Below are 21585 nucleotides of genomic sequence, written 5' to 3' on the forward strand. Positions count from 1 at the left end.
GGTTCTATAACCATTGGAGGGGTAGTGCCATCAGTGCACTTCATGCAGTGCACTGTAGGGATTACTTAAGGTGCAACCCTTTTCGTTTCTTTTACTGTACCTCCTTTCATATTCTAGCTCTTCCATCTTACTCTCCACCCTCTCCTAACAATTATTTCATAGTGCAACTGCGATGTTTTCCTCCTGTTCCACCTCTCAAACCTTTCTCTGTCAATTTCCGTTTTTTTCAGCTCTGAATGAGCTCGTAGGTCTCGTTCCGTTCCATGGGACCTTTACGCTGGAGTCAGTATAAGATGAGACTCTTGTCAGCTCTCTAGCACCCAGCTACTAAGTAAATCATAGATTACTAGAACGAAAATCTCTGTGTTAAAGACCGTTAGTTAAATGAATATTTGGTATAAAAATTTCTACATTTCTTTTCCTTTATGTTAGATTAATTCATCAAAAATCATTAGTCTTGGACGCCACACTAGCATTATGACACTAGTAAATGTCTTCCTACCATGCAAAATGCTTCACATCAAATCTTACAGAAGTTTCGAACTGATTGTCAATAACGTCAAGTTTCATTATAGAAAATTTATACATCTTTGACGATCTATATAAAAAGAAATCACAAGTTTTCATTATGGAATATATATATATATATTTGTTATGAAACCGACGATGGTTCATCAGGTTCTTTTTAAACTTAAAGCAAACGGGGACTGTAAAAACTGGCAGTGAATGAGACCAACAGTGGAGGAAGGAACTCGACACAAAAAAAAAAGGTACCTTAAACTAATTTATTATTTATAATAGTATACATTATCTACAAATGTGTCAGTAGCTAAACCTATTAATCACTTTAAAATGAAAATAAAAGAAGCCAATACATAAATGTCAAAAACTGACATTACAACTAAACGAACGAATCATTAATACATGAGCAGCACAGTAAATAAATCTCACAAAACACAGGGGAATCATTACAATAAAGGATCAGATAATCACATAACAAATAGTCAGTCAATTAAACCTCACAAATTTACCCAAATGACTGAACAAAAACTTTGTAGTAAACATTAAAAATACTTATTAGTGATTATACAACCAAAATGATACACTCTGAATTACACACTTCCATATAACTAGAACTTTTTTTGTCTCAAAAATACTCTGTCTTAATAACAAGAAATAAATACCAGAACCACAATAAGGTTACACAGAGGTGGGCTCACAAAATATCACACAGACGAACTTATCGTCGTAACAGCCTTATGCTGCCATCTGAAACGAAAGCCACTCCAACAGATGAGTCGAACTTCTAACATAGCTAAAACAATTAACCTCTGTCGTAGAGACACCCACACGCAGCCATCAGGAACGAAGTCACTCCAACAGATGAGTTGAACTTCCAATGCAGCCAACAGACGAGCTTGTCGTAGAGACACCGACACTCTGCCATCAGGAACGAAGCCACTCCAACATATGAGTCGAACTTCCAACGCAGCCAACAGACTAACTTTTGTTGTAGAACACCCACACGCTGCCATCAGGAACGATGAGTCGAACTTCCAATGCAGCCAACAGACGAACTTTGTCGTCATGACAGGCACATGCTGCCAACGGAGATGATGCTACACCACCAGACAAGGAGATCCCCAACCTCTTGTCGAGACCAACAGGTAAGCAATACCTGCAGCTGCTCCATACTGACCCCTCGAAGTTGTGCTACTGACTGACTAAAATCAGGCATCGTACGGCAGACGTCAACTCACTTTACCCAAAGAGAAAGAAGAACAAGGTTAATGGTTTAACAGGTAAACAATAAGGAACAAGCGGATTACGATTGTTCTAACAAATTAACCTGACACCTCCCTACCTCAATAAAAAAAAAAAAAAAAAAAAAAAAAAAAAATTAAACTGCACCTCTCTTACTCACCTCCGATGCTGCCACAAACCTGCCAGCCAAACAGTGCCGAATCCTGGCCTAAGGTCGCCATTGTTATGAACCGACGATGGTTCATCAGGTTCTTTAAACTTTAAAGCAAACGGGACTGTAAAAACTGGCAGTGAATGAGACCAACAGTGGAGGAAGGAACTCGACACAAAAAAAAAAAAAAGGGTACCTAAACTTAAATATTATATTTATAATAGTATACATTATCTACAAATGTGTCAGTAGCTAAACCTATTAATCACTTTAAAATGAAAATAAAAGAAGCCAATACATAAATGTCAAAAACTGACATTACAACTAAATGAACGAATCATTAATACATGAGCAGCACAGTAAATAAATCTCACAAAACACAGGGGAATCATTACAATAAAGGATCAGATAATCACATAACAAATAGTCAGTCAATTAAACCTCACAAATTTACCCAAATGACTGAACAAAAACTTGAGTGTAGTTAAACATTTTCAAAAATACTTATTAGTGATTATACAACCCCAAAAGGATACACTCTGAATTACACACTTCCATATAACTAGAACTTTTTTGTCTCAAAAAATACTCTGTCTTAATAACAAGAAATAAATACCAGAACCACAATAAGGTTACACAGAGGTGGGCTCACAAAATATCACACAGACGAACTTATCGTCGTAACAGCCTTATGCTGCCATCTGAAACGAAGCCACTCCAACAGATGAGTCGAACTTCTAACATAGCTAACAGATTAACTCTGTCGTAGAGACACCCACACGCAGCCATCAGGAACGAAGTCACTCCAACCAGATGAGTTGAACTTCCAATGCAGCCAACAGACGAGCTTGTCGTAGAGACACCGACACTCTGCCATCAGGAACGAAGCCACTCCAACATATGAGTCGAACTTCCAACGCAGCCAACAGACTAACTTTGTTGTAGAGACACCCACACGCTGCCATCAGGAACGATGAGTCGAACTTCCAATGCAGCCAACAGACGAACTTTGTCGTCATGACAGGCACATGCTGCCAACGGAGATGATGCTACACCACCAGACAAGGAGATCCCCAACCTCTTGTCGAGACCAACAGGTAAGCAATACCTGCAGCTGCTCCATACTGACCCCTCGAAGTTGTGCTACTGACTGACTAAAATCAGGCATCGTACGCAGACGTCAACTCACTTTACCCCAAAGAGAAAGAAGAAACAGGTTAATGGTTAACAGGTAAACAATAAGGAACAAGCGGATTACGATTGTTCTAACAAATTAACCTGACAATATATATACATATATATATATATATATATATATATATATATATATATATATATATATATATATATATATATATATATATGGTATATTGTGAATTTTTTTCATACACCTTTAACGAACGAAATTTTAATTCAAATTTATTCGATCTTTATATATATATATATATATATATATATATATATATATATATATATATATGTGTGTGTGTGTGTGTGTAGTGTTTGTGTGATTTTTTTCATAAACCTTTAACGAACGAAATTTTAAATCAAATTTATTCGATATTTATATATATATATATATATATATATATATATATATATATATATATATATATATATATATAGTATATATATATATACATACATAGATATTATATATATATATAATATATATATAATATATATATATATATATACAAACAGTATAAACTTTAATGTTAATTTAAGGTTAAACAGCTTTCCACTGATATTACTACTGATGATATACTAGCTAAAGATTTCTAACAAATCTGATATACTGTCACTTCCTTTCATTTCGCCAAGATCAACTCTGTTCTTTCAAAATCAATGTTCCCTCTGTGCACTGGGCGGAGCTTCCTTTGTCTAATGCGAAGTTAATTTTACCCTCAGGTCGTCCTCCGGGACAATGGCTACGAAGGCGTTGTGGTCGCTCTCGACGATCAAATTCCATCCTCCGTGTGCCAGGACGTCGTCCAAGGACTCGAGGTAAGTTAATCCTAAACTTCACTTTTCCAGCGGAGTCACTCAAGGTGAGGCGAGAGGACCAGCGGCCTCCTCAAATCTCAAGGGTCGAGTGTCAGTCTCCCTCCCCACCTTTTCAACTTTCGATTCTTAATGTAATTGCTGCTTGTGAGAGGGTGGTGTAGTGATCAAACAATAACACAGAATTCTCTCTCTCTCTCTCTCTCTCTCTCTCTCTCTCTCTCTCTCTCTCTCTCTCTCATAATAATAATAATGCAAGTGACATCATTCTCCTGTTCCACCAGAGGAACCCGCGTTCGATTTCACAATCCGGACGAGAAAAGAAACGATTTGGGAGAGTTTGATTAAAAATACAATAAATCTTTGGTGGCCCAAGTTGTGGATATATATTATATAAACTGCTTCGATATATCATGACGTCGTCTATTTTCCCCTCTCCCACACGCATACTGCGAGGTTGCAGGTTTTATTTCGCTGCATATCTCCAAGTCAAAGGTTTTTCTAAGAATAGATACATGAATACACACTGGAAATTCCGTGTTGACATCAAGGGCTACCAGCTCCACAGACAGAGACAGAGACAGAGACAGAGACATGCTGGCTGTCCAGAGGCTGTCGGGAGAAACAACCAGCGTATCTTTGCCTATCCGTCTCTCCTCCATTATCTTGTGTGTGTGTGTGTGTGTGTGTGACTGAAGACGTCTTACATCTTAGTAGGGTACTTCTCATATTCTTAATCATTGACAAAAATCAATTTATAGTTATGTAGACAAGCTTTATATATCAAAGGTGTAAGAGCAAAGAGTAAATAAATACATTTAAAAATCAGTCGAAAACATCACTCAATTTATTTGCAATGATTTCACTCAGTGACCGGTTTCTATAAAGGTTGTGAAGATAAAGAACCTAAATGAAAAATCTAGCAGTCGATGCCGCATCATTCCATTAATACTGGGTCTAGGATGGATGCAGTGTGCTTAATTAAACAAAACCCACAGCTTTGAAGTCGATTCGTGGGCCAGAACAAAATCCTCGACGAGCAGAGATAAAGAGTTCTTGTTAGTAATACACTGGGTTCGAACTGCTTTTAAAGATAATGAACTTTTGTTTTTTTATAAATAAGAGCTCATTAAGGTGCAGAGGTTCGAGTAGTTTCATGGAACACAGAGAGAGAGAGAGAGAGTGAGAGAGAGAGAGAGAGAGAGAGAGAGAGAGAGAGAGAGAGAGAGAGAGAGAGGAGAATAGTGCGTTTCGTTCCGCGAAGCAAGAATATGCCTGTATTCTATTGAGTGTTGTAAGATCTTTTGAGAAACTGACCAAACTAAATTCTTTCTTTTGCATAGTTGTTAACGAGTTTATTTGTTTCTTGGGATTCTTTTTTCCCGACCAAAGTATTTTTCACGTCCACTTCCTTGAACGTCGTCTTGAAAAAGCTCACTCCCTCTTCTACAAAACCTCCAACTTTTACTTCTTTCAAGATGTGGTTCCTTTCACGGATTTGGGGGTTTCCTGTGGTCGCCTTCGCAGGGGCTTCGAATTAACGGAGCCTCTCCTAATCGCAGACTCTCAGAATTCGTCTTTCTGGAGGGCTTCTCGCTGTCACTTTCTCATCTGTGGACAGTTTCAACGACGGGGACATTCTTCGCTCTCTCTCTCTCTCTCTCTCTCTCTCTCTCTCTCTCTCTCTCTCTCTCTCTCACGGACTCGTTAAAGGATTTGTTTTGGTCATTTATATCCTGTGAAAACGCACCGTCACTTGCGGTTTTTTCGTTTTTTTTTTTTTTTTTTTCTTTTAAGTTAACAATGGACAGTTCTTTAAGCGAAAGGTGGACCGCCATGATTGGTGGATGATTTGCATGTTCTTTGAGATGTACTCCTGTCCGTATATCGAGAGTATGAAGAGTGCCTTTGAATGATAAGATTGATATCTGATGTCAAATGGTACGATCACATACGCTTTCCGACACCAGTCTTCTATTAGTCAGTCTATAAGAAATTTAAGAATAGTGAAAAAATACCTTAACTACATTACAGTAAAAAGATACTATAGATACTCGTTTATAACCTAAGAAATTAAAGAGAATTAATTTTATGTCAAAAGAAGATTTGGGGAGTTAAATCATTTCCTTGATTCTACAAACAAAGGAAGAAAGAAAGCGTTTACCTTATCATTCAGGTCTCCTTTGGGCATTTTGTGCCCGGAACAGATGGGCGGATGATCATGACCCGGTTCCATTGACATGTGCCTGAAATAAGTTTTCTGAAACCCAGTTGTCGAGGTCACAAATTACTGTTATCAATCCGGTGGATAAACCCGTATTTTGAGGTTTGCAATTAATGTCAAATGAAATAACCTCTCTGGCAACACTTCCTCCTTGTGGTTTCATCTCTCTCTCTCTCTCTCTCTCTCTCTCTCTCTCTCTCTCTCTCTCTCTCTCTCTGTAACCGTAGTTGGATGCTATCCAGTTGTGTGAAGAGTACCAATGAAGATATGAAATTATTTAGAATTTAATTTTCTTTGCTTGTGCACTAGTATTGAAATAATCAGGCTGTGATAGTACAGAGGGAGATTGCCTGGTTACAGACGATTTGCATTTTTTACCTCTGTATGAGAAGCTATTGCAGTAATTGACAGATTTCCATCGACAAGCGTCTCATTATCTGCGGCCTCGACACATCGACTTGATGCAAGATAATGCGGGAGACGTAGTTTGTGCAAAAGTTAAAAAAGAGGACAGATCCATATTTTGCAAGATATAAAAGTAATTGGTTCTTGAAATCAATGCAGGAGCCATTAAAAGTTCCTAGTTCTGCAAAAAAAAAAAAAAAAAAAAAAAAAACTACAGCTGTAGCCCTCCCCAGTGCCTAAGCTTGAGTAAACAAGCCTCTTCTGGGATTGGTAACCATGTGACAAATACCTGTCTGGAAGAGATATTCATTATGAGCCAAAAGCTCTGTACACGAAAGGAAGTCCTCAGAAACAAAATAATCCAAGAGGCAAAGATGAGCACGAGGAGGGAAAAGTTAGATAACAATTATTAATAATAATGAGCAATTACAAACTAAAGTGTGGAAGAAGACGATGGCTTTTTTTCATGTTCTTTTGCAGTATTATTACGGGGGAGTTGTTTTATAATAGGATCATTAATTGTGCTAAGAACTTTTTATACAAGCGGCTTTGTTGAGGGGGAGAAGATTGAACACTCATGTTCAGCAGTAAATAACTGGTATGGACATGGAATTAATATAATGCAAAAACTATTTGTATAAAAGGCTGCGTTCAGGCCATTCCCATTCTTATCTACCGGAGCATCGTCATTAGTAAGACTAATCAACATGCCAATAAACGAAATTGCCGCGTGTCAGTTGAAATCGGAATCGATAGTAGTACAACCAACTCTCTCTCTCTCCTCTCTCTCTCTCTCTCTCTCTCTCTCTCTCTTCTCATCGTTGACATTTTGAGCGTTGCGTTACGCATCGTATAACATTCGTTCGCCTTGGAATTACCGTAAGCGCTAATGCTATGGAGCCCAACGAATGTATCTGGGATGTGAATGAGAAAAAGTTGCCTGCGGTCGCTACTTGCCAAGGGTCAGAACGGAACAATTATGGGGTAGAGTTAATTTAGAGAGAGAGAGAGAGAGAGAGAGAGAGAGAGTTAGGCGCAGGTATGATAGATATCCTTAGGCCAACTGTGGTCCAGAGGTGGGTTTTTTACCCCTTTTTTTTATTCTTGATGTGACAGCCACAAGGCTGATAGGACTACAGGTGGTTAGGGAAGGAATCAAATTACCGAGATGAAACTGAGTTGGAAGATGCACGAATCGCCTTCCACTAAGTTTCTATTATATCATTTCCGTTTTCATTCTCTCTATTATACATTATTTCAGGAGCGTCGACGGTCCGCACTCGCTGATCAGGCAGGAATCGATTTGTTGGAGAGGAAAGACGTCGATGGAGGAACTTTTTTTTTTCAAGTCTTCCTCGACCTTAGCACTGGAGGGGATAACAGGAGCCTCTCTCTCTCTCTTTCTCTCTCTCTCTCTAGACGCTGAATGGGCCCTGATATTTATTCTCACTAATGGTAATTTTCGTTGTTGTGACGCCATGTCTTTATAAATAAAACAGTTCATCCGCGAACTATGATACCTTTTCTTTTTATATCCGTGACCAGAGAAATTATTTTGCATGTTATAAAGCTGATCCTCTCTCACAGGCAAAGGCTTCGATTTCGAGCGAAAACAGGGATTTAGACAATCACTTCAACGCATTGTGATCTAGGAAACAGATTAAGTACCTGGTGGTCAGTCGACGGTGCTGATCACAGCTGGGGGCGTGTGAGCGAGGAAAAATACTAGACGTCGAAAATCATGTACCATCGTATCCTTACGGGGCTACCTCAAATTGACGATGTCTCTGGTTGTTAGTTGATTGTTGTAGGTCGCTGTTGTTGAAAAAAATAGGAGAGGAAAAAATATGACACGCAAAAAATCAAATCACTTCATATTGTGCACAATTATTTCACAATAAAAGTTTAACTGTGTAACCTCAGCGATGCTCTCTCTCTCTCTCTCTCTCTCTCTCTCTCTCTCTCTCTCTCTCAGAACAGACAAAAGCACATAAATACACCCAACGTAAACTGAGCATTGAACTTCTCAAGACATTGACATTCATGGGCAGCTCAGCCTCTTAAAAAATTATCGTATAGAAAGAAATTATTAGTTTATGAAAGGATATATATGTCGTTCTAATACCATGAGTTATTTTAGTTAACTGGCCTGCTTAACAAAACAAACTTACTCATACCTATATCGTAATAGCGTGACACTAACCACAACTAAGGTGTATTGAAAACAAATCGAAAACGCTGAAAAATGCACATTGAGATCAGTTAATAATGAAAGGAAATCTTTGTACAGTTGAAAATCCTGCCCTTGACACAGGAAACAGAAACGCTTCCCTTTTGAGTGACTTCAAGGGGAAAAGTAAACAACCGATAAAAGGTTGAAGAGGCTGCAGGGAGAGAAAAGACTCGGGAGACGTTCAGTCTCCGAGCTTCTTCCCATCAGAGCGAGAGAGTAAGCGAGGTCACGCAGTCAACATCCCGGGCGGAAGTTCAGCAGCCGACAGAGAAGTGCGGTTGTTCATGAAATGAAATAATTGCAATCGATTTTGCTCCAACAACAACAGATTATGGAATAATATGAACTGAATGTTTACTTCAGCTGTGATTTCCGCGTTTAACAAATATATGTTTGGCGCAGCGAGCTTAGGATTAAAGTGAGACATTTCCTTTAACGAAAGGTCCATAATTATTTTATACTTGAAACATATTTTTCACAGTCAGATAGTATTTTCAATCTTTATTTCTATATGTTTTTTTTTTTTAATAGAGTAGATTTTTTCCATTTATGGCAGTTTTCGAGGAAACGTGATTTTGGATTTTCCTTTTATCATTGATTCGTCCGTTATATTACCGATATACGAACACGATTATGAAATAAGTGAGTTTTGATCTATTCTTCTTCCCTCTGTCATCAGCTTGTGATAAATGATGTTGAGGCTTGAAAAAGAAAAGTGATTCACGAAGCGTCAGCTTTTGTATCTTGGAAGAGGGTGGGTAGTTATTGAGGACACACCCTCGAGGCTTACCTGTTATTGGCTCTCTATAGAAAACGGTCAGCTAATGGCTGTTGGTTTTCCATGTGGTAAACTGACTTTTTTAGCAGTTATGAGTAATAAATGAGTTTGTAGGAAAATTCTTGGCATTGAGAAACCATGAAGTCCAATTTCTGGATGATTGTTATATAAAAAAATTCAAGCAGAATGGCAGTCTAACGTCAACAATGACTCTTTAGAATGTGAAGAGTAAAATGTTGAACCAGATACCCACATATTGAATTCATTATATTGCATTTTTTAAAGCTGCATTTAAAAAACTCAAAAGATCCTCCTCACGGCCAGAATGTTGGTTGTTTATGGGAAAATGGATGCGCATCATCTGCCACTCCATTTTTCATTTCCAGAAACCTCTCGTTCTGGACCTGATTGATTCGAGAGCCTTTTGGGCGACAAAATCGCCGCCGTCGAGGGAGAGCGACCGAAGCCCCTCCGCGCCATGACCCCGTCGCCATCCATCTTCAGCCGATGTCAAAGGCATGAATGGCGGGACTGTCTCTCAAAGGATATACTAGGCTTCACTTCGCAGCCTCGATAACCTTTTGAATTTTAAGTGAATTATTGAGTGGGATACAGAGCGAATGGGTCCTCACTCTCATGACCTCGGTCACCTTTCGAGTTACCTCGGGGGAGTTGTTCAGCTCATTACTCAGGAGGACAACGCGCCGGTTCAGGCAGCCGCCCCGAAACTCGGTGCACAGGGACGACATTTCTTCTGCTGCAAATGGAACCACGAATTTGTCGAAACTTTCCGCATAGATCATAAATACAACTTCATTGGTGACCATTTGTTATTTAATTATTACTGGTACTCGGTGCCTGGTATTGGGTTAGCAGCTTTACCACAAAATTGAATGTTTAGAACATGCCACGGTTCTTAGGTTTATTGAGAATTTATTATTAGTCAGAAGATGAAACATATTCGTGTGGAACAAGCCCACAAGGGCCGCTGACTTGAAATTCAAGCTTCCAAAGAATATGGTGTTCATTAGGAAGAAATACAGAAAGAAGAGATCACACTCATTAAAAAGAATAATTTAATGAATTAACAAATAGATCAAAAGTATTAAAATGGAAGAAGAATGGTATTCTGAAGTTCCAGTTGCATGACATCCTCGGGAGGATGTTCCTCAGGAAACGGGAATGGGTCACACAGAGGCCCGAGAAACCAAGTGAGTGGGCTTATCGTGTGTCACTTTTTGAACAGGTATTATAACACTTTTTAATGAAACAGTTACCGCTTCGTCTTAGAATGTGTGAAGTTCTGAGGGATGGCAACTCACCATGTGTCTGTATCACGAAGTAAGTACCGCTCTTCCCTCTCTAGGGAAGACTTATTAAGCCAATGCGTAAAATGACGTGAAAAGCTGATATTTCTTAAATGTTGTGAAATTTACGCTGACAAATGAGAACAGAGGCATTTATTTCAGTTCCGAACTGGCACAGGTGTCTGTAGTCTGCTGGGAAAAACCTCCCACATATTCTCCGAGTAAGGCAACGTGATAGTAGTAGAAATAAGTCTCAGAGTATAGAGAGAAAAACAAGAACGTTTACAGGCCGTGGACTCCATCCGCTTACGGTTGGGAGGAGGGGAGAACTTTTGCAGACCATTCATAAAAGTTGGAGGAGAAATGAGGCTACAAATCCTGCAGGGACAACGCCTAACTGGTAGTTGGGTATAGGTGACTTGGGCAGTGACGACGGAGATAGAGGCTTCAGATAAGAATACGAGAAATAAACAGAAAAGGAGTTATATAGTTCCCCAAAGTGAGAATGGATATCTTCTCTCAAACCGATGTAAGAGCTTCTCCAATCTATTTAGAAAACAAGAGCAACAGCATTACATTTCTAAATTTCCTGAAGGAGTAGCCAAAGGAGCAAAGGTAAAAATAATCTTAATAATCGTAGTGGTAGTAGCACACACGTCGGTAAGAATACTCGTATTTATATGGAGAGAGAGAGAGAGAGGGTGGACCCAAACATGTCACAGATGTCAGCCGTTGATGCCAGCTGTAATTGATTAAGCCAGGGGCTGTTGGGAACTGCTGTTGTTACTGAAAGGTTCAGAATCAGTTTTGTACATATTGTGTGTATATATATATATATATATATATATATATATATATATATATATATATAGCTATATGTACATATTATACATATATCTATATATATTTATATATATATATACTATATATATATATATATATATATATATATGGATATGTATGATATATGTATATAATATATATATATATATTATATCTATATATAATATATTATATATATATATATATATATATATATATATATATATATTTATATATATATAATCTAAATATATACAACCATATTATATAGTGTATCTTGTTGAAATCGATTGCTATCTTTACTATGTATGACTTATCTAAAATCCATTGTCCGTTTCAAGGTAATTTTCACCGCCTCTATCTGGTGTTTCGCAGTTCTCGTAAAGATTGCGGTTGCAGATTATTAAGAATTCCATTAACGGATTGCCAGTAAAGTGGAGATAGATTCGGTATTTGTTCATCAAGTATGTACTGGAAAGTTTGATTGATAGCTTTTTCATACCACCAAAAAAAAAAAAAACAAAGAAATAAATTACGAGTGAATCGTTATCAACCGCGTAGTAGCGAATTGGACATCGTTGTCAGATTTCCTTTTCTTTCCTATTCATTTCCATCGCTGAGCGCTGGAAACGTTGCGACAGGTGTTTGTTTACATTGGTAGTCAACCAGCTGTCTATTTCCATCGACATAGAAAGAGTTAAAATGAGCCTTTCACGGGTTACTACTCTCTGTCTGAGTGAAGAATTCTTATTAATTTTTTAGAACCTCAAAGGTGACATTATAAAATATCCAATAAAACAGAAAACAATTTAACAGAAAATCATGGTTCCTCAGCCATCTCAAAATTAAACCATCTCATCCTAGACCCATAACCCACCTTTCACTGAAATTCATCAGTACTCTGATAGCTTGACCAAGCATTTCTTCATCGCATCAGGGATTATTCATCTGCCTTCGTGACTAATATCTGATTATTTGATTGCCGCTATAGGCATAGTTTTGCAGTACCTAGAAAAATGGGAAGTCTTTTACGACAGCCTTCATTAGCTTCATAGCCCTTCAACATAGAATGAAAACTATGCAAACTGGTGCCGTCCATAACAGACACAATTGCAAAACAATCATCTCTGACGAAAGGAAAAAGGCTTGGTCAGGTAATCAGAGTACACAAACAATGCAATGGATCACGTTCATGCCGTCAGAGAGAGAGAGAGAGAGAAAACAAGGAGAAAGCTTTTGATTGTCTTTAACGCAGAGAACTCAAGAGAGGCGACAACAGAAAAGATTAAATTGGGAGAAAAGGCGACAGAAATAACTTCTCTTTTCATTGCCACCTAACCCTAGGGTTTTCCTTGCAAGAGGCTGCTCTTCATCCTACACGAGTAAATCAGTAATGGGCAAGACCATCTGCTCTTTTTAATTACAGCTTTTGCAGCTGCTTATGCACGGAATTACTAGCTGCCAAGTTGTTTTTCCGTACGGAATGGACTGTGTGAAAAGACCTAGAGAGACCAATTTAAGGAGCCCACATCCTCCTTCATTGTGAAGGTCATTCGTGATGCTTTATTCTCATGAACAGCAAAGTCTTGAGTCAAATAATGACACCTCTTCAGAGGTGAGGCATCTCCAGCTATTGCGTTAATCGTTGTGTTATCTTTTGAGCTTGAATTAGCCAATCATTTAATGTCATTCCTCAGGAGTGGATATTTTTTTCAAGGTTAAGAAAATTGCTCTCTTAACCGTTCCTGGTGAGGGGGACAAAATTATTCTCAAGGAATACTAGTTGCGCTCTCATTCAGATCACAGTTAATAACTCACATTAATCCCGCCAGTGCTGAGGAAAATGTGAGGTAGATCCTTGTAATGGAATAAAGACATAACGCTTCCTGTAATTAGTCGTGGAAGAATGAACCGATGTTCGGGCAAAGTAAGGTTTTTGAGCTTGGAAAATAAATAGAAAGTCAGCTAATTTGATAACCTCAGCAGGATGACAGTTACTACTTTAGCTGCTGCAGGCAACCATGGGATGCACAATGGTCAGGGGAGTTGATATCATTGTTATTAGCAGGGGAAAGCGATGCAATGCCCCGGGGCAAAACTGAGGGTATGTATTTTCCGTCAGGTGGCGTAACCCTTGCAAGGGAGTGCGGAAATCTTCATCATTGCGTGCTCTCTCTCTCTCTCTCTCTCTCTCTCTCCTGTAAATAATACAAATTTATACTTTAAAACGACAGAGGGGAGACGGCACTTACGTGATCCATTTAATCTCGCTGCTTCAGAAATTCTGGTAACAAGCAATCCTGATGAAGGCTGAGCTGTACATTCAGTGCGAAAGAGAGTTATTGAAAACATTAATGACGGAATTTCTTTTGGGTATCCATACATATGGAGTTTCTGACCGTATCATATAACGATGCAAAATATGAATCATATAAATTAATGTGCTGGCGCATACGAATAGGTATTTGAACATTGTACATATCCTTTCGCCCTTGCTGATCGGAGACTTGTTTTTTTCCATACATGAGCAATTCTCTCACTTCTCTTGATTAACAAATCCCACAAATTAGCGAGAAGTTTTTTTCTAAAAATACTTCTGAAATGTTCGAGCAACATTTCATATCAAACACCACTGTAAAGAAGACGAGAGACTGCGCCCAATCTAATGGCATTGTTGAAAAGACACAGCAAAACCTTAAAAGCTTTCCTGTTCAGAGCACCCTTGTGTTGGTAGAATTTGCTATCGATGAAATTATTTTATAAACATCTTTTTCTTACTTGCTTTTGGTAGTTACTTAAGCATCATCGCGAAATGTAGCGAAAAGTGGTAAACTCGTGCACTAAAGTTAGTAAACAACAGTATCAGAGTCCAAGTTTCTCCCAGAAAGAGAGAGAGAGAGTTTGTGTGACGTCCTTCATCTCATGATGGGGAACTTCCGGAATAACATTGTCGGTGTTCTACAAAGAATATCGAAATTTTGTAGAACTAACTCGCTTCTTAATATGTATAATGCGTAAACATGAATATGTATGCATTTTGTTTTAACTATATATATACTGTCTTATATATATATGTATATATACAGATATATTTCTATATATATGTATATATAAGACAGTATATATATAGTTAAAACAAAATGCATACATATTCATGTTTACACATTATACATATTAAGATGTTTATAGAATAATTTAACCGATCACAAATTCTAACTACACGGAGGTGCTCTGGACATGAAAGTTTTACGGTGTCTATTCAACAATGCCATTGGACGTGCAGTCTCATATAATATCATATATATATATATATATATATATATATATATATATATATATATATATATATATATATATATATATATATCATATCATACTACATACATTCATACATACATACAAAACATATAGATATGTGTGTGTGTATCTACATATCCAGCCAGCCATTTTTCAAGTTGTAAAGTTAAATTGATAATAAAGAATTATAGGTAAAGTCGCGGGAGAGACAATAGTCTTATTCTCCGACTTCTCGTCTTAGAGGGGAGGTAATGGCGGACACTGTGAAGGAGCAACGAAAAGAAAACAGAGCCTCCTCTCCTCCTTTGTCTTAGCCTACCTCATGAGCCTCTTTTTTTTTTTTTTTTTTTTTTTTATTATTATAAACCTTCCTCTTGAAGAGGAGCCTCGTCTAATTGGATGTGGAGAACATGTTTTAATCGACGTTTTCTTTACACCAGATTGCCATTAATATTCGTAGCCATTAGAATTAATATTTCATAACCCTAAAACCGAACTAGCCTAATTTTATTTTGGTACCGAACCCTTTCTGACATTAAAAGAAAAAGGGTTCCGAAGGCAGAGTTCGTCACATCGGCTCTCCTTTATTGATAATGCAGCTACATTACGCGCAGGATCAAACAGCCGCATGTTAATCCTTTTCTTCGCCAGCTGATCAGGTTTCCTTTGTGTTGCTCTCATGATGCTCCTGCTCTGGCACATTTGCTCTCGTATTTCATTCATCCAGATTTCAAAATCTGATATTTGACGGATACCTTGACCTGCTTTTACCTACCCCTCCCTCGCCAGTGTTCCTTCTTTAGAAACTTAATGCGCGGAGTGTTGAAGTATTTTGCTCTTACTGATTTTGTTTCTTGTTTCATTACTGAACTGTTCACGGGTTTAAAGGTCCTAACCCCATAGATGATTATTCTATTTTTTAAACTTTCTCGTCCTCTTATCATTTTATATATATGTATATATACATACATACATACTACATACATCCATACATACATACATACATACATATATATATTATATATATATATATATATATATATATATGCAGCCATTAAACACGTACATTCACACACGCAAACACACTCTTGCATATATATAGATATATATATATATATATATATATATATATATATATATATATATATATATATATATATATATATATATATATATATATATACATACATATATATATATTATATATACTCAGGTAGGTCAGGGCATCTGGAACGCCGCAGAACCATAAGGAACAGGATGGAAAATGCCATTTTAATTTTATCGGCCAAATTTTCGAGACGTGAGGTCTCATCATCAGTGCTGTAAACTGCACAAAATTAACATATTAAAAACAAACTAAGTAAAATGGCAACTACAAAAGTTATTTAAAATCATCAAAAATGTTAAATAATCTACTTTAGAACAAAGTAAAAAACGTGAAATAAAAGCATAAAAAGATAAAAGAGCTCTAAGACTAGTGCCTATCTCTCGGCAGCTGAAAAACTGAGTGACATTCTCCTTCTTGGAAGACAAGAAGGAAGTCAAATGTGCGATAAACAAGACACAGGCGGAGGTATGACTATATAATGAGGACACAAGTTGTTTAATTGTTAGAGATTCTAAATTAGAGAAAGTATAGTCATTCTATGTGTGTGTGTGTGAGTGCATACCAGACATAGGTAAATGGATATTTTTCGTCGTATATTTCGACTTTGCAGAATTACGAAGATTGATTTCAAACGTGTTGTAAATTGTCCTTCTTCAAATTAACGGCAAGGTTTTCTTTACGGTTGTTTGCAGATGGGTTTTGGGGGGCGGGGGGAACGGGTTCTTGAAGACTAATTAGAAAAGATAATTTCCATAGCTCGGGGGCTGCCGACTATAAATAGAGCTATCTCTTAAGCTAAACTTTCAGTATACATAAGCGACTGATCACCTCCTTCGTATAAAAAAAAAACAAGCAAATCGTTTATTAGTTTAACGCACGAAGCTCAACATAAGTAAGGAAGCCAGAATGATACTCACTCAAGGAGGATCTCAATACGGGAATCAGCTCAGTACGGAAAGAAGCAAGAGATAGGTGAAGAAAAAATTATAGAAGAGAAAAAGCAAAAAATATCGAATAAGCAAACGCAAAATAATACTACCAAATAAAATCAAGGAAAAAAAGAAAAAAAGAAGACTGACATAACCAAGTGACGAAAAGTCTGCCATGCGACCTCATATACTAATATAAGAAGAAAGTACAGTTGGGTCTGCCCCAGTCTTCTTTACCTTCCCTTCCACTACATTTCTAAACAAATTGTATCCTTCCCATTTCCCTCCCTTTCACCTCCACTACTATCCCAACCTGTCTTGTAGTAGTAGTATTCACCAGATTAGAAGTATGCACGAGATCTGTGTACTACAACAGCTGCAGAGACCTATAACTTCTACCTGTTTCCTGGAAACCTACAAATTCAAACGAAAGTCAGTGAAGAAAATCTCCAGACTAGATGGAAAGCCAACCTTCGTTGGTTAAAAGACTGGTTAGTGATCAAACCATTACACCACTAGTAGACTCCTATTCACTTTTTTATATAGAAATATCCTGATTAGCAAGCGTTATCAATCTTCGTCCTATTTTATATTTGAAATCCTTCCATGCCTTCAGTGGCAGCTGTTTCTCTGAGAGGTAAATAGAAATCAGTAGAAAGTCAGGAGACCAGCGCTTTAAAGTTAAAGGTCACTAAACTTTCAGTTTCTGCCCTATAATTCGAAATGCCAGGGAATGAATTATGCTCATGGCAAATGGGGAATATTTTCTCAAGTGAATTTTCCCTCTTTCTTCTCTTGGCACCCTCACCCAGATGACAAATCTACATATGTCGCAAATCAATTCACTCAGAATGAATCTTTCTAATTCCCGTTGATTCTGTAAATGATATTCATCCCAGAAACAATTTTCTGAAAATTATATAAATGAAGAGTGGAAGTCTCGAAAGTATTAGATTTGGAGCACTGAGTGGCAAAGAATTTTGTTCAATGATTTCCAGACAAAATGAAATTCACTCTGATATAAAGCCAAAGAATTTGTCAGAAAGTCCACACGACTTCCAATATTTTCCAATTATGTTAATACATATATGTATATATATATACATAGCTAGATAGATAGGTGGATATATAATATATATATATATATATAATATATATATATATGTATGCATATATGTATATATATATATGTGTGTGTGTGTATGTATAAATATAAAACCATGAAAATTTAATGCAAAAGAATACCAATTTTACATGTGGAGTCCCAATCCAGAATTTCAGATTTCTCTTGATTGAATGTATTAGATTATGGATGTTCCTGATTCCTGAATGTTTTATAAGCATAAGAAAATTTTCCATTTCAAAAATGGTGTGCTAGAAGCTTTTGTAATCTAAAAACAAAATATTGTTCATTAAAGCAGGAGAGTTTATCTGTGGCCCAAGCAAAGCGTTGGCAAAATTGCTTTATTTGGAATACAGTGTTGATAATATTTTATTTTAACCTTTTATTTTTTATCAATTATATTTTTTCAGGAAGCAACTTCATATACAAACATTTACTGGTGGAATTCAATTTTTCCTAAACCCTTCGGAGGAAGTGATTCAGAAATCAGTTGCCATTTTGCCGATATTTAAGGAAACGACCTGAACGGTGATGCTGCACATTTGGCCTGGATTCATTGGAGTCGTTAGTGAGGACGTGACTGACATAACTGTAACGATAATAATGGCTCAGATTTTCCCAAACGATAAATTCGGTCGTTTGCTTTGCTCGAATTGTTCCAGTGAGGATTTCTAACTCTGACCTTTCACCTCATCAATGGAAAATGTCCTCGCATTCTCCTCGATAAGAAACCGGATTGGTCATCGCTAAAGGAGACTTTAATATAATATTAAGAGTTCAGAAACTGTTCGACATTTCCAAGGTATATATAGGAGAGGACTCACCAAAATACATCGTCTTTGTGGAATTGCCTATCAAGAGCTAGATAGTGTGCACAAGGCTCTATCAAGAATACAGGCTGCTGCATTTCTGATATTTCAAATTAAGATGTTGTAAATTGATGCTGATAAGTTTAAACAAAAGGATAAGAGAAACAAAAAATACATTTCAGGCCTTCAGTAGAGGTCGACGATTTGGTGTAAAATATTCAAATAAAATGTAGTGAAGACTACTGAAGACATTTTTAGTATCTCTCTCTCTCTCTCTCTCTCTCTCTCTCTCTCTCTCTTCTTCTTCTTCTTCTTCTTCTTCTTCTTCTTCTTCTTCTTCTTCTTCTTTACTATTTTTTGTTCCATTAATCTCATGATTTTTTTTATTCTCTGTCGTGCGTAAGTGATTTTATAATCTTGTACGAAAAAGAATTGCTTTCTCTTCTGTTTATGCGTTTTTCCATTAAGCCACCAAACTACATCGACTCAACGATCAGAGAAATGACGCATGACTTGCGCTGGTTAAACATACCAAGAATTGAACCCAATAACGCCCTTGGAGAGCCGCGTATCTGAGCGCTTGTTCTTGATACGGTTGAGCTCTTGACAACTTCTTTTAGTGTCGTGGTCTCGGAACTTGCATTCTTGGCATACTCTTTGGGCCTAGAGTTAAGTGCGCCTCGAGTACAAAGCAAATGTTATTTTGAGGACTGTAGGCCGATTTCGTGTGTGTGTTTCGAGCTGTATTTGCTTTGTGACGAGAACTTCCTCGTGAGTTCGTCGAGAATCATATGCTGAGGGAGAGAATGTAGAAGTACTGTCCTCTTTGATAATTTGTCATTCCTGCTGCGTCACAAGTCAGAGTAGTTGGAGTTGATTTTTTGTTTTCATTCTTCTCATAAGCTAACCCTTCTGCATCAGGAACAGCTGGAATAATAATAATAATAATAATAATAATAATAATAATAATATGAATAATAATAATAGTAATATAATAATAATCATAATAATAATAATAATAATAATAATAATAATAATGATTGTGACATTATAATGTAATAAGTGCGCTACATCCCAGAGCTCATACATCGCTCAGTCGTTCAATAAGAGGAGTCTACATTTTTTGCATTAAGACCATTTTTATCCACATTATTCTGTTCATGACATAATTTGACCAGAAAAGGACCCCTTTTGAAGGTAAAGTCCTTCTTGGACACTTCCTACGTTGCAAATAAAACACAGGAATATCTGCGGCTTGCTATTGGTCACCGACGACGCCACAACACTCCTCGGGTTACCTGTTACCTGCGAGGTTGGGGTTGGGGGTGGCGGGGGATGAGCGTCTTAATAAGTCAGGTGGTAGTGGGGGCTAGATTAGAGGGAGAGGCATTAAGGCTGTTTTAGTGCTACTTTCGCATAACTTGATAGCGAGAAAGAGATTCTCTCTCTCTCTCTCTCTCTCTCTCTCTCTCTCTCTCTCTCTCTCTGCAGGAAATTAGGGTTATAACTGCCACCCAATTGTTGGGGGCAAAGTATACCTTTTTGTTAAGAGTTATGAAGACTCTAATTGCCTATGAAATACCTTTGACGATATAACAAGAGAAACTGTCCAATGCACAGATGTTAGTTGGCAACGACGGCTTATAGACTTTACTCTTACACACACACACACACATTATGTATGTGAGTGTAGGTGTTTGTATGTGCGTGTATACACATATAGACTAAAAACTCTAATAAGGCAGACAGTAGTAGTTCCCTCGAAATATCTTGAACAGCTTTGAAAATGAAAAGTAAAGTTAGGCAAACAAAACTTGGGGTTGTCTGTAAGAAAACTCAGAATATGGCAACATTGAACAAAAAATCATGACGGACAACTATTTGTTAGCAAAATTCCCCCGGCAACAAACACGTCACCCTTTATATTCCAACAGCTTTTAGGAGTAAGGACCCCGTGACAAGAGAACATCATTAACAGTCACTGAATACGAAAAGAAGAGTGAAGAATGATTTAGTATCGCCGACCAGGCGACCGAACTCGACGGATACTTTGCATGTCGGGAAATCAATGCTGAATTGAACAATGAAAATTGCTAGCTAGTCCTGTCTGTCTGGTGTTGTGATTGATCATATAGAAGACTAATATATTCATTATTATCCATTCTTTCATTTGTCTGTTCGTTTGAATACTTGCCTAAACTTTTCACCAAAATATTTCTTTTTAAGCTCATGTTTTATGGATGAATACGATTGCGGTACAGTGACCGAGGCGTTGGCAGTCTGAATTTACAATACCACAAACTCCAAAACTAAGTTTGTTCGTGGAAACCGCAGCACCACAAACAAATGCACACTTATATTTCCAGGGAATTTAGTTACAACTTCGACTGACATGATCAAGTGGTTCAGCACAAGTATTAGATTTACCGCCGTTCTACCGTGTTTTGATACAAGGTTCTGCCCCCTTCTAGTAATGACACGAATAGGGAGGTTTAAGGAAAATCATTACGTATTCATGATACAAGACGTTTATCACTGGATTTCTAAAAGTTTTAAATGGCGTTTATACATAAATCCTTGCATTGAACAGTAAATGAAAAGAGACCCAAGACATATTTAGTGTGACGCTGA

General features: G+C 37.4%; 1 protein-coding gene across 1 annotated transcript in view; it reads left to right on the forward strand.

Annotated features, from left to right (window-relative positions):
* LOC135201677 (calcium-activated chloride channel regulator 1-like) overlaps positions 1-21585 on the forward strand; it is a 63670-nt gene that overhangs the window by 7764 nt on the left and 34321 nt on the right. Inside the window, exon 2 of the mRNA XM_064230801.1 lies at positions 3827-3922. Coding sequence (XP_064086871.1) covers positions 3827-3922 — 96 coding nt within the window. The remainder of the gene's footprint in view (positions 1-3826; positions 3923-21585) is intronic.

Source organism: Macrobrachium nipponense, chromosome 28 (genome assembly GCF_015104395.2).
Source record: "Macrobrachium nipponense isolate FS-2020 chromosome 28, ASM1510439v2, whole genome shotgun sequence".
In the NCBI taxonomy this organism is placed as follows: Eukaryota; Metazoa; Arthropoda; class Malacostraca; order Decapoda; family Palaemonidae; genus Macrobrachium; species Macrobrachium nipponense.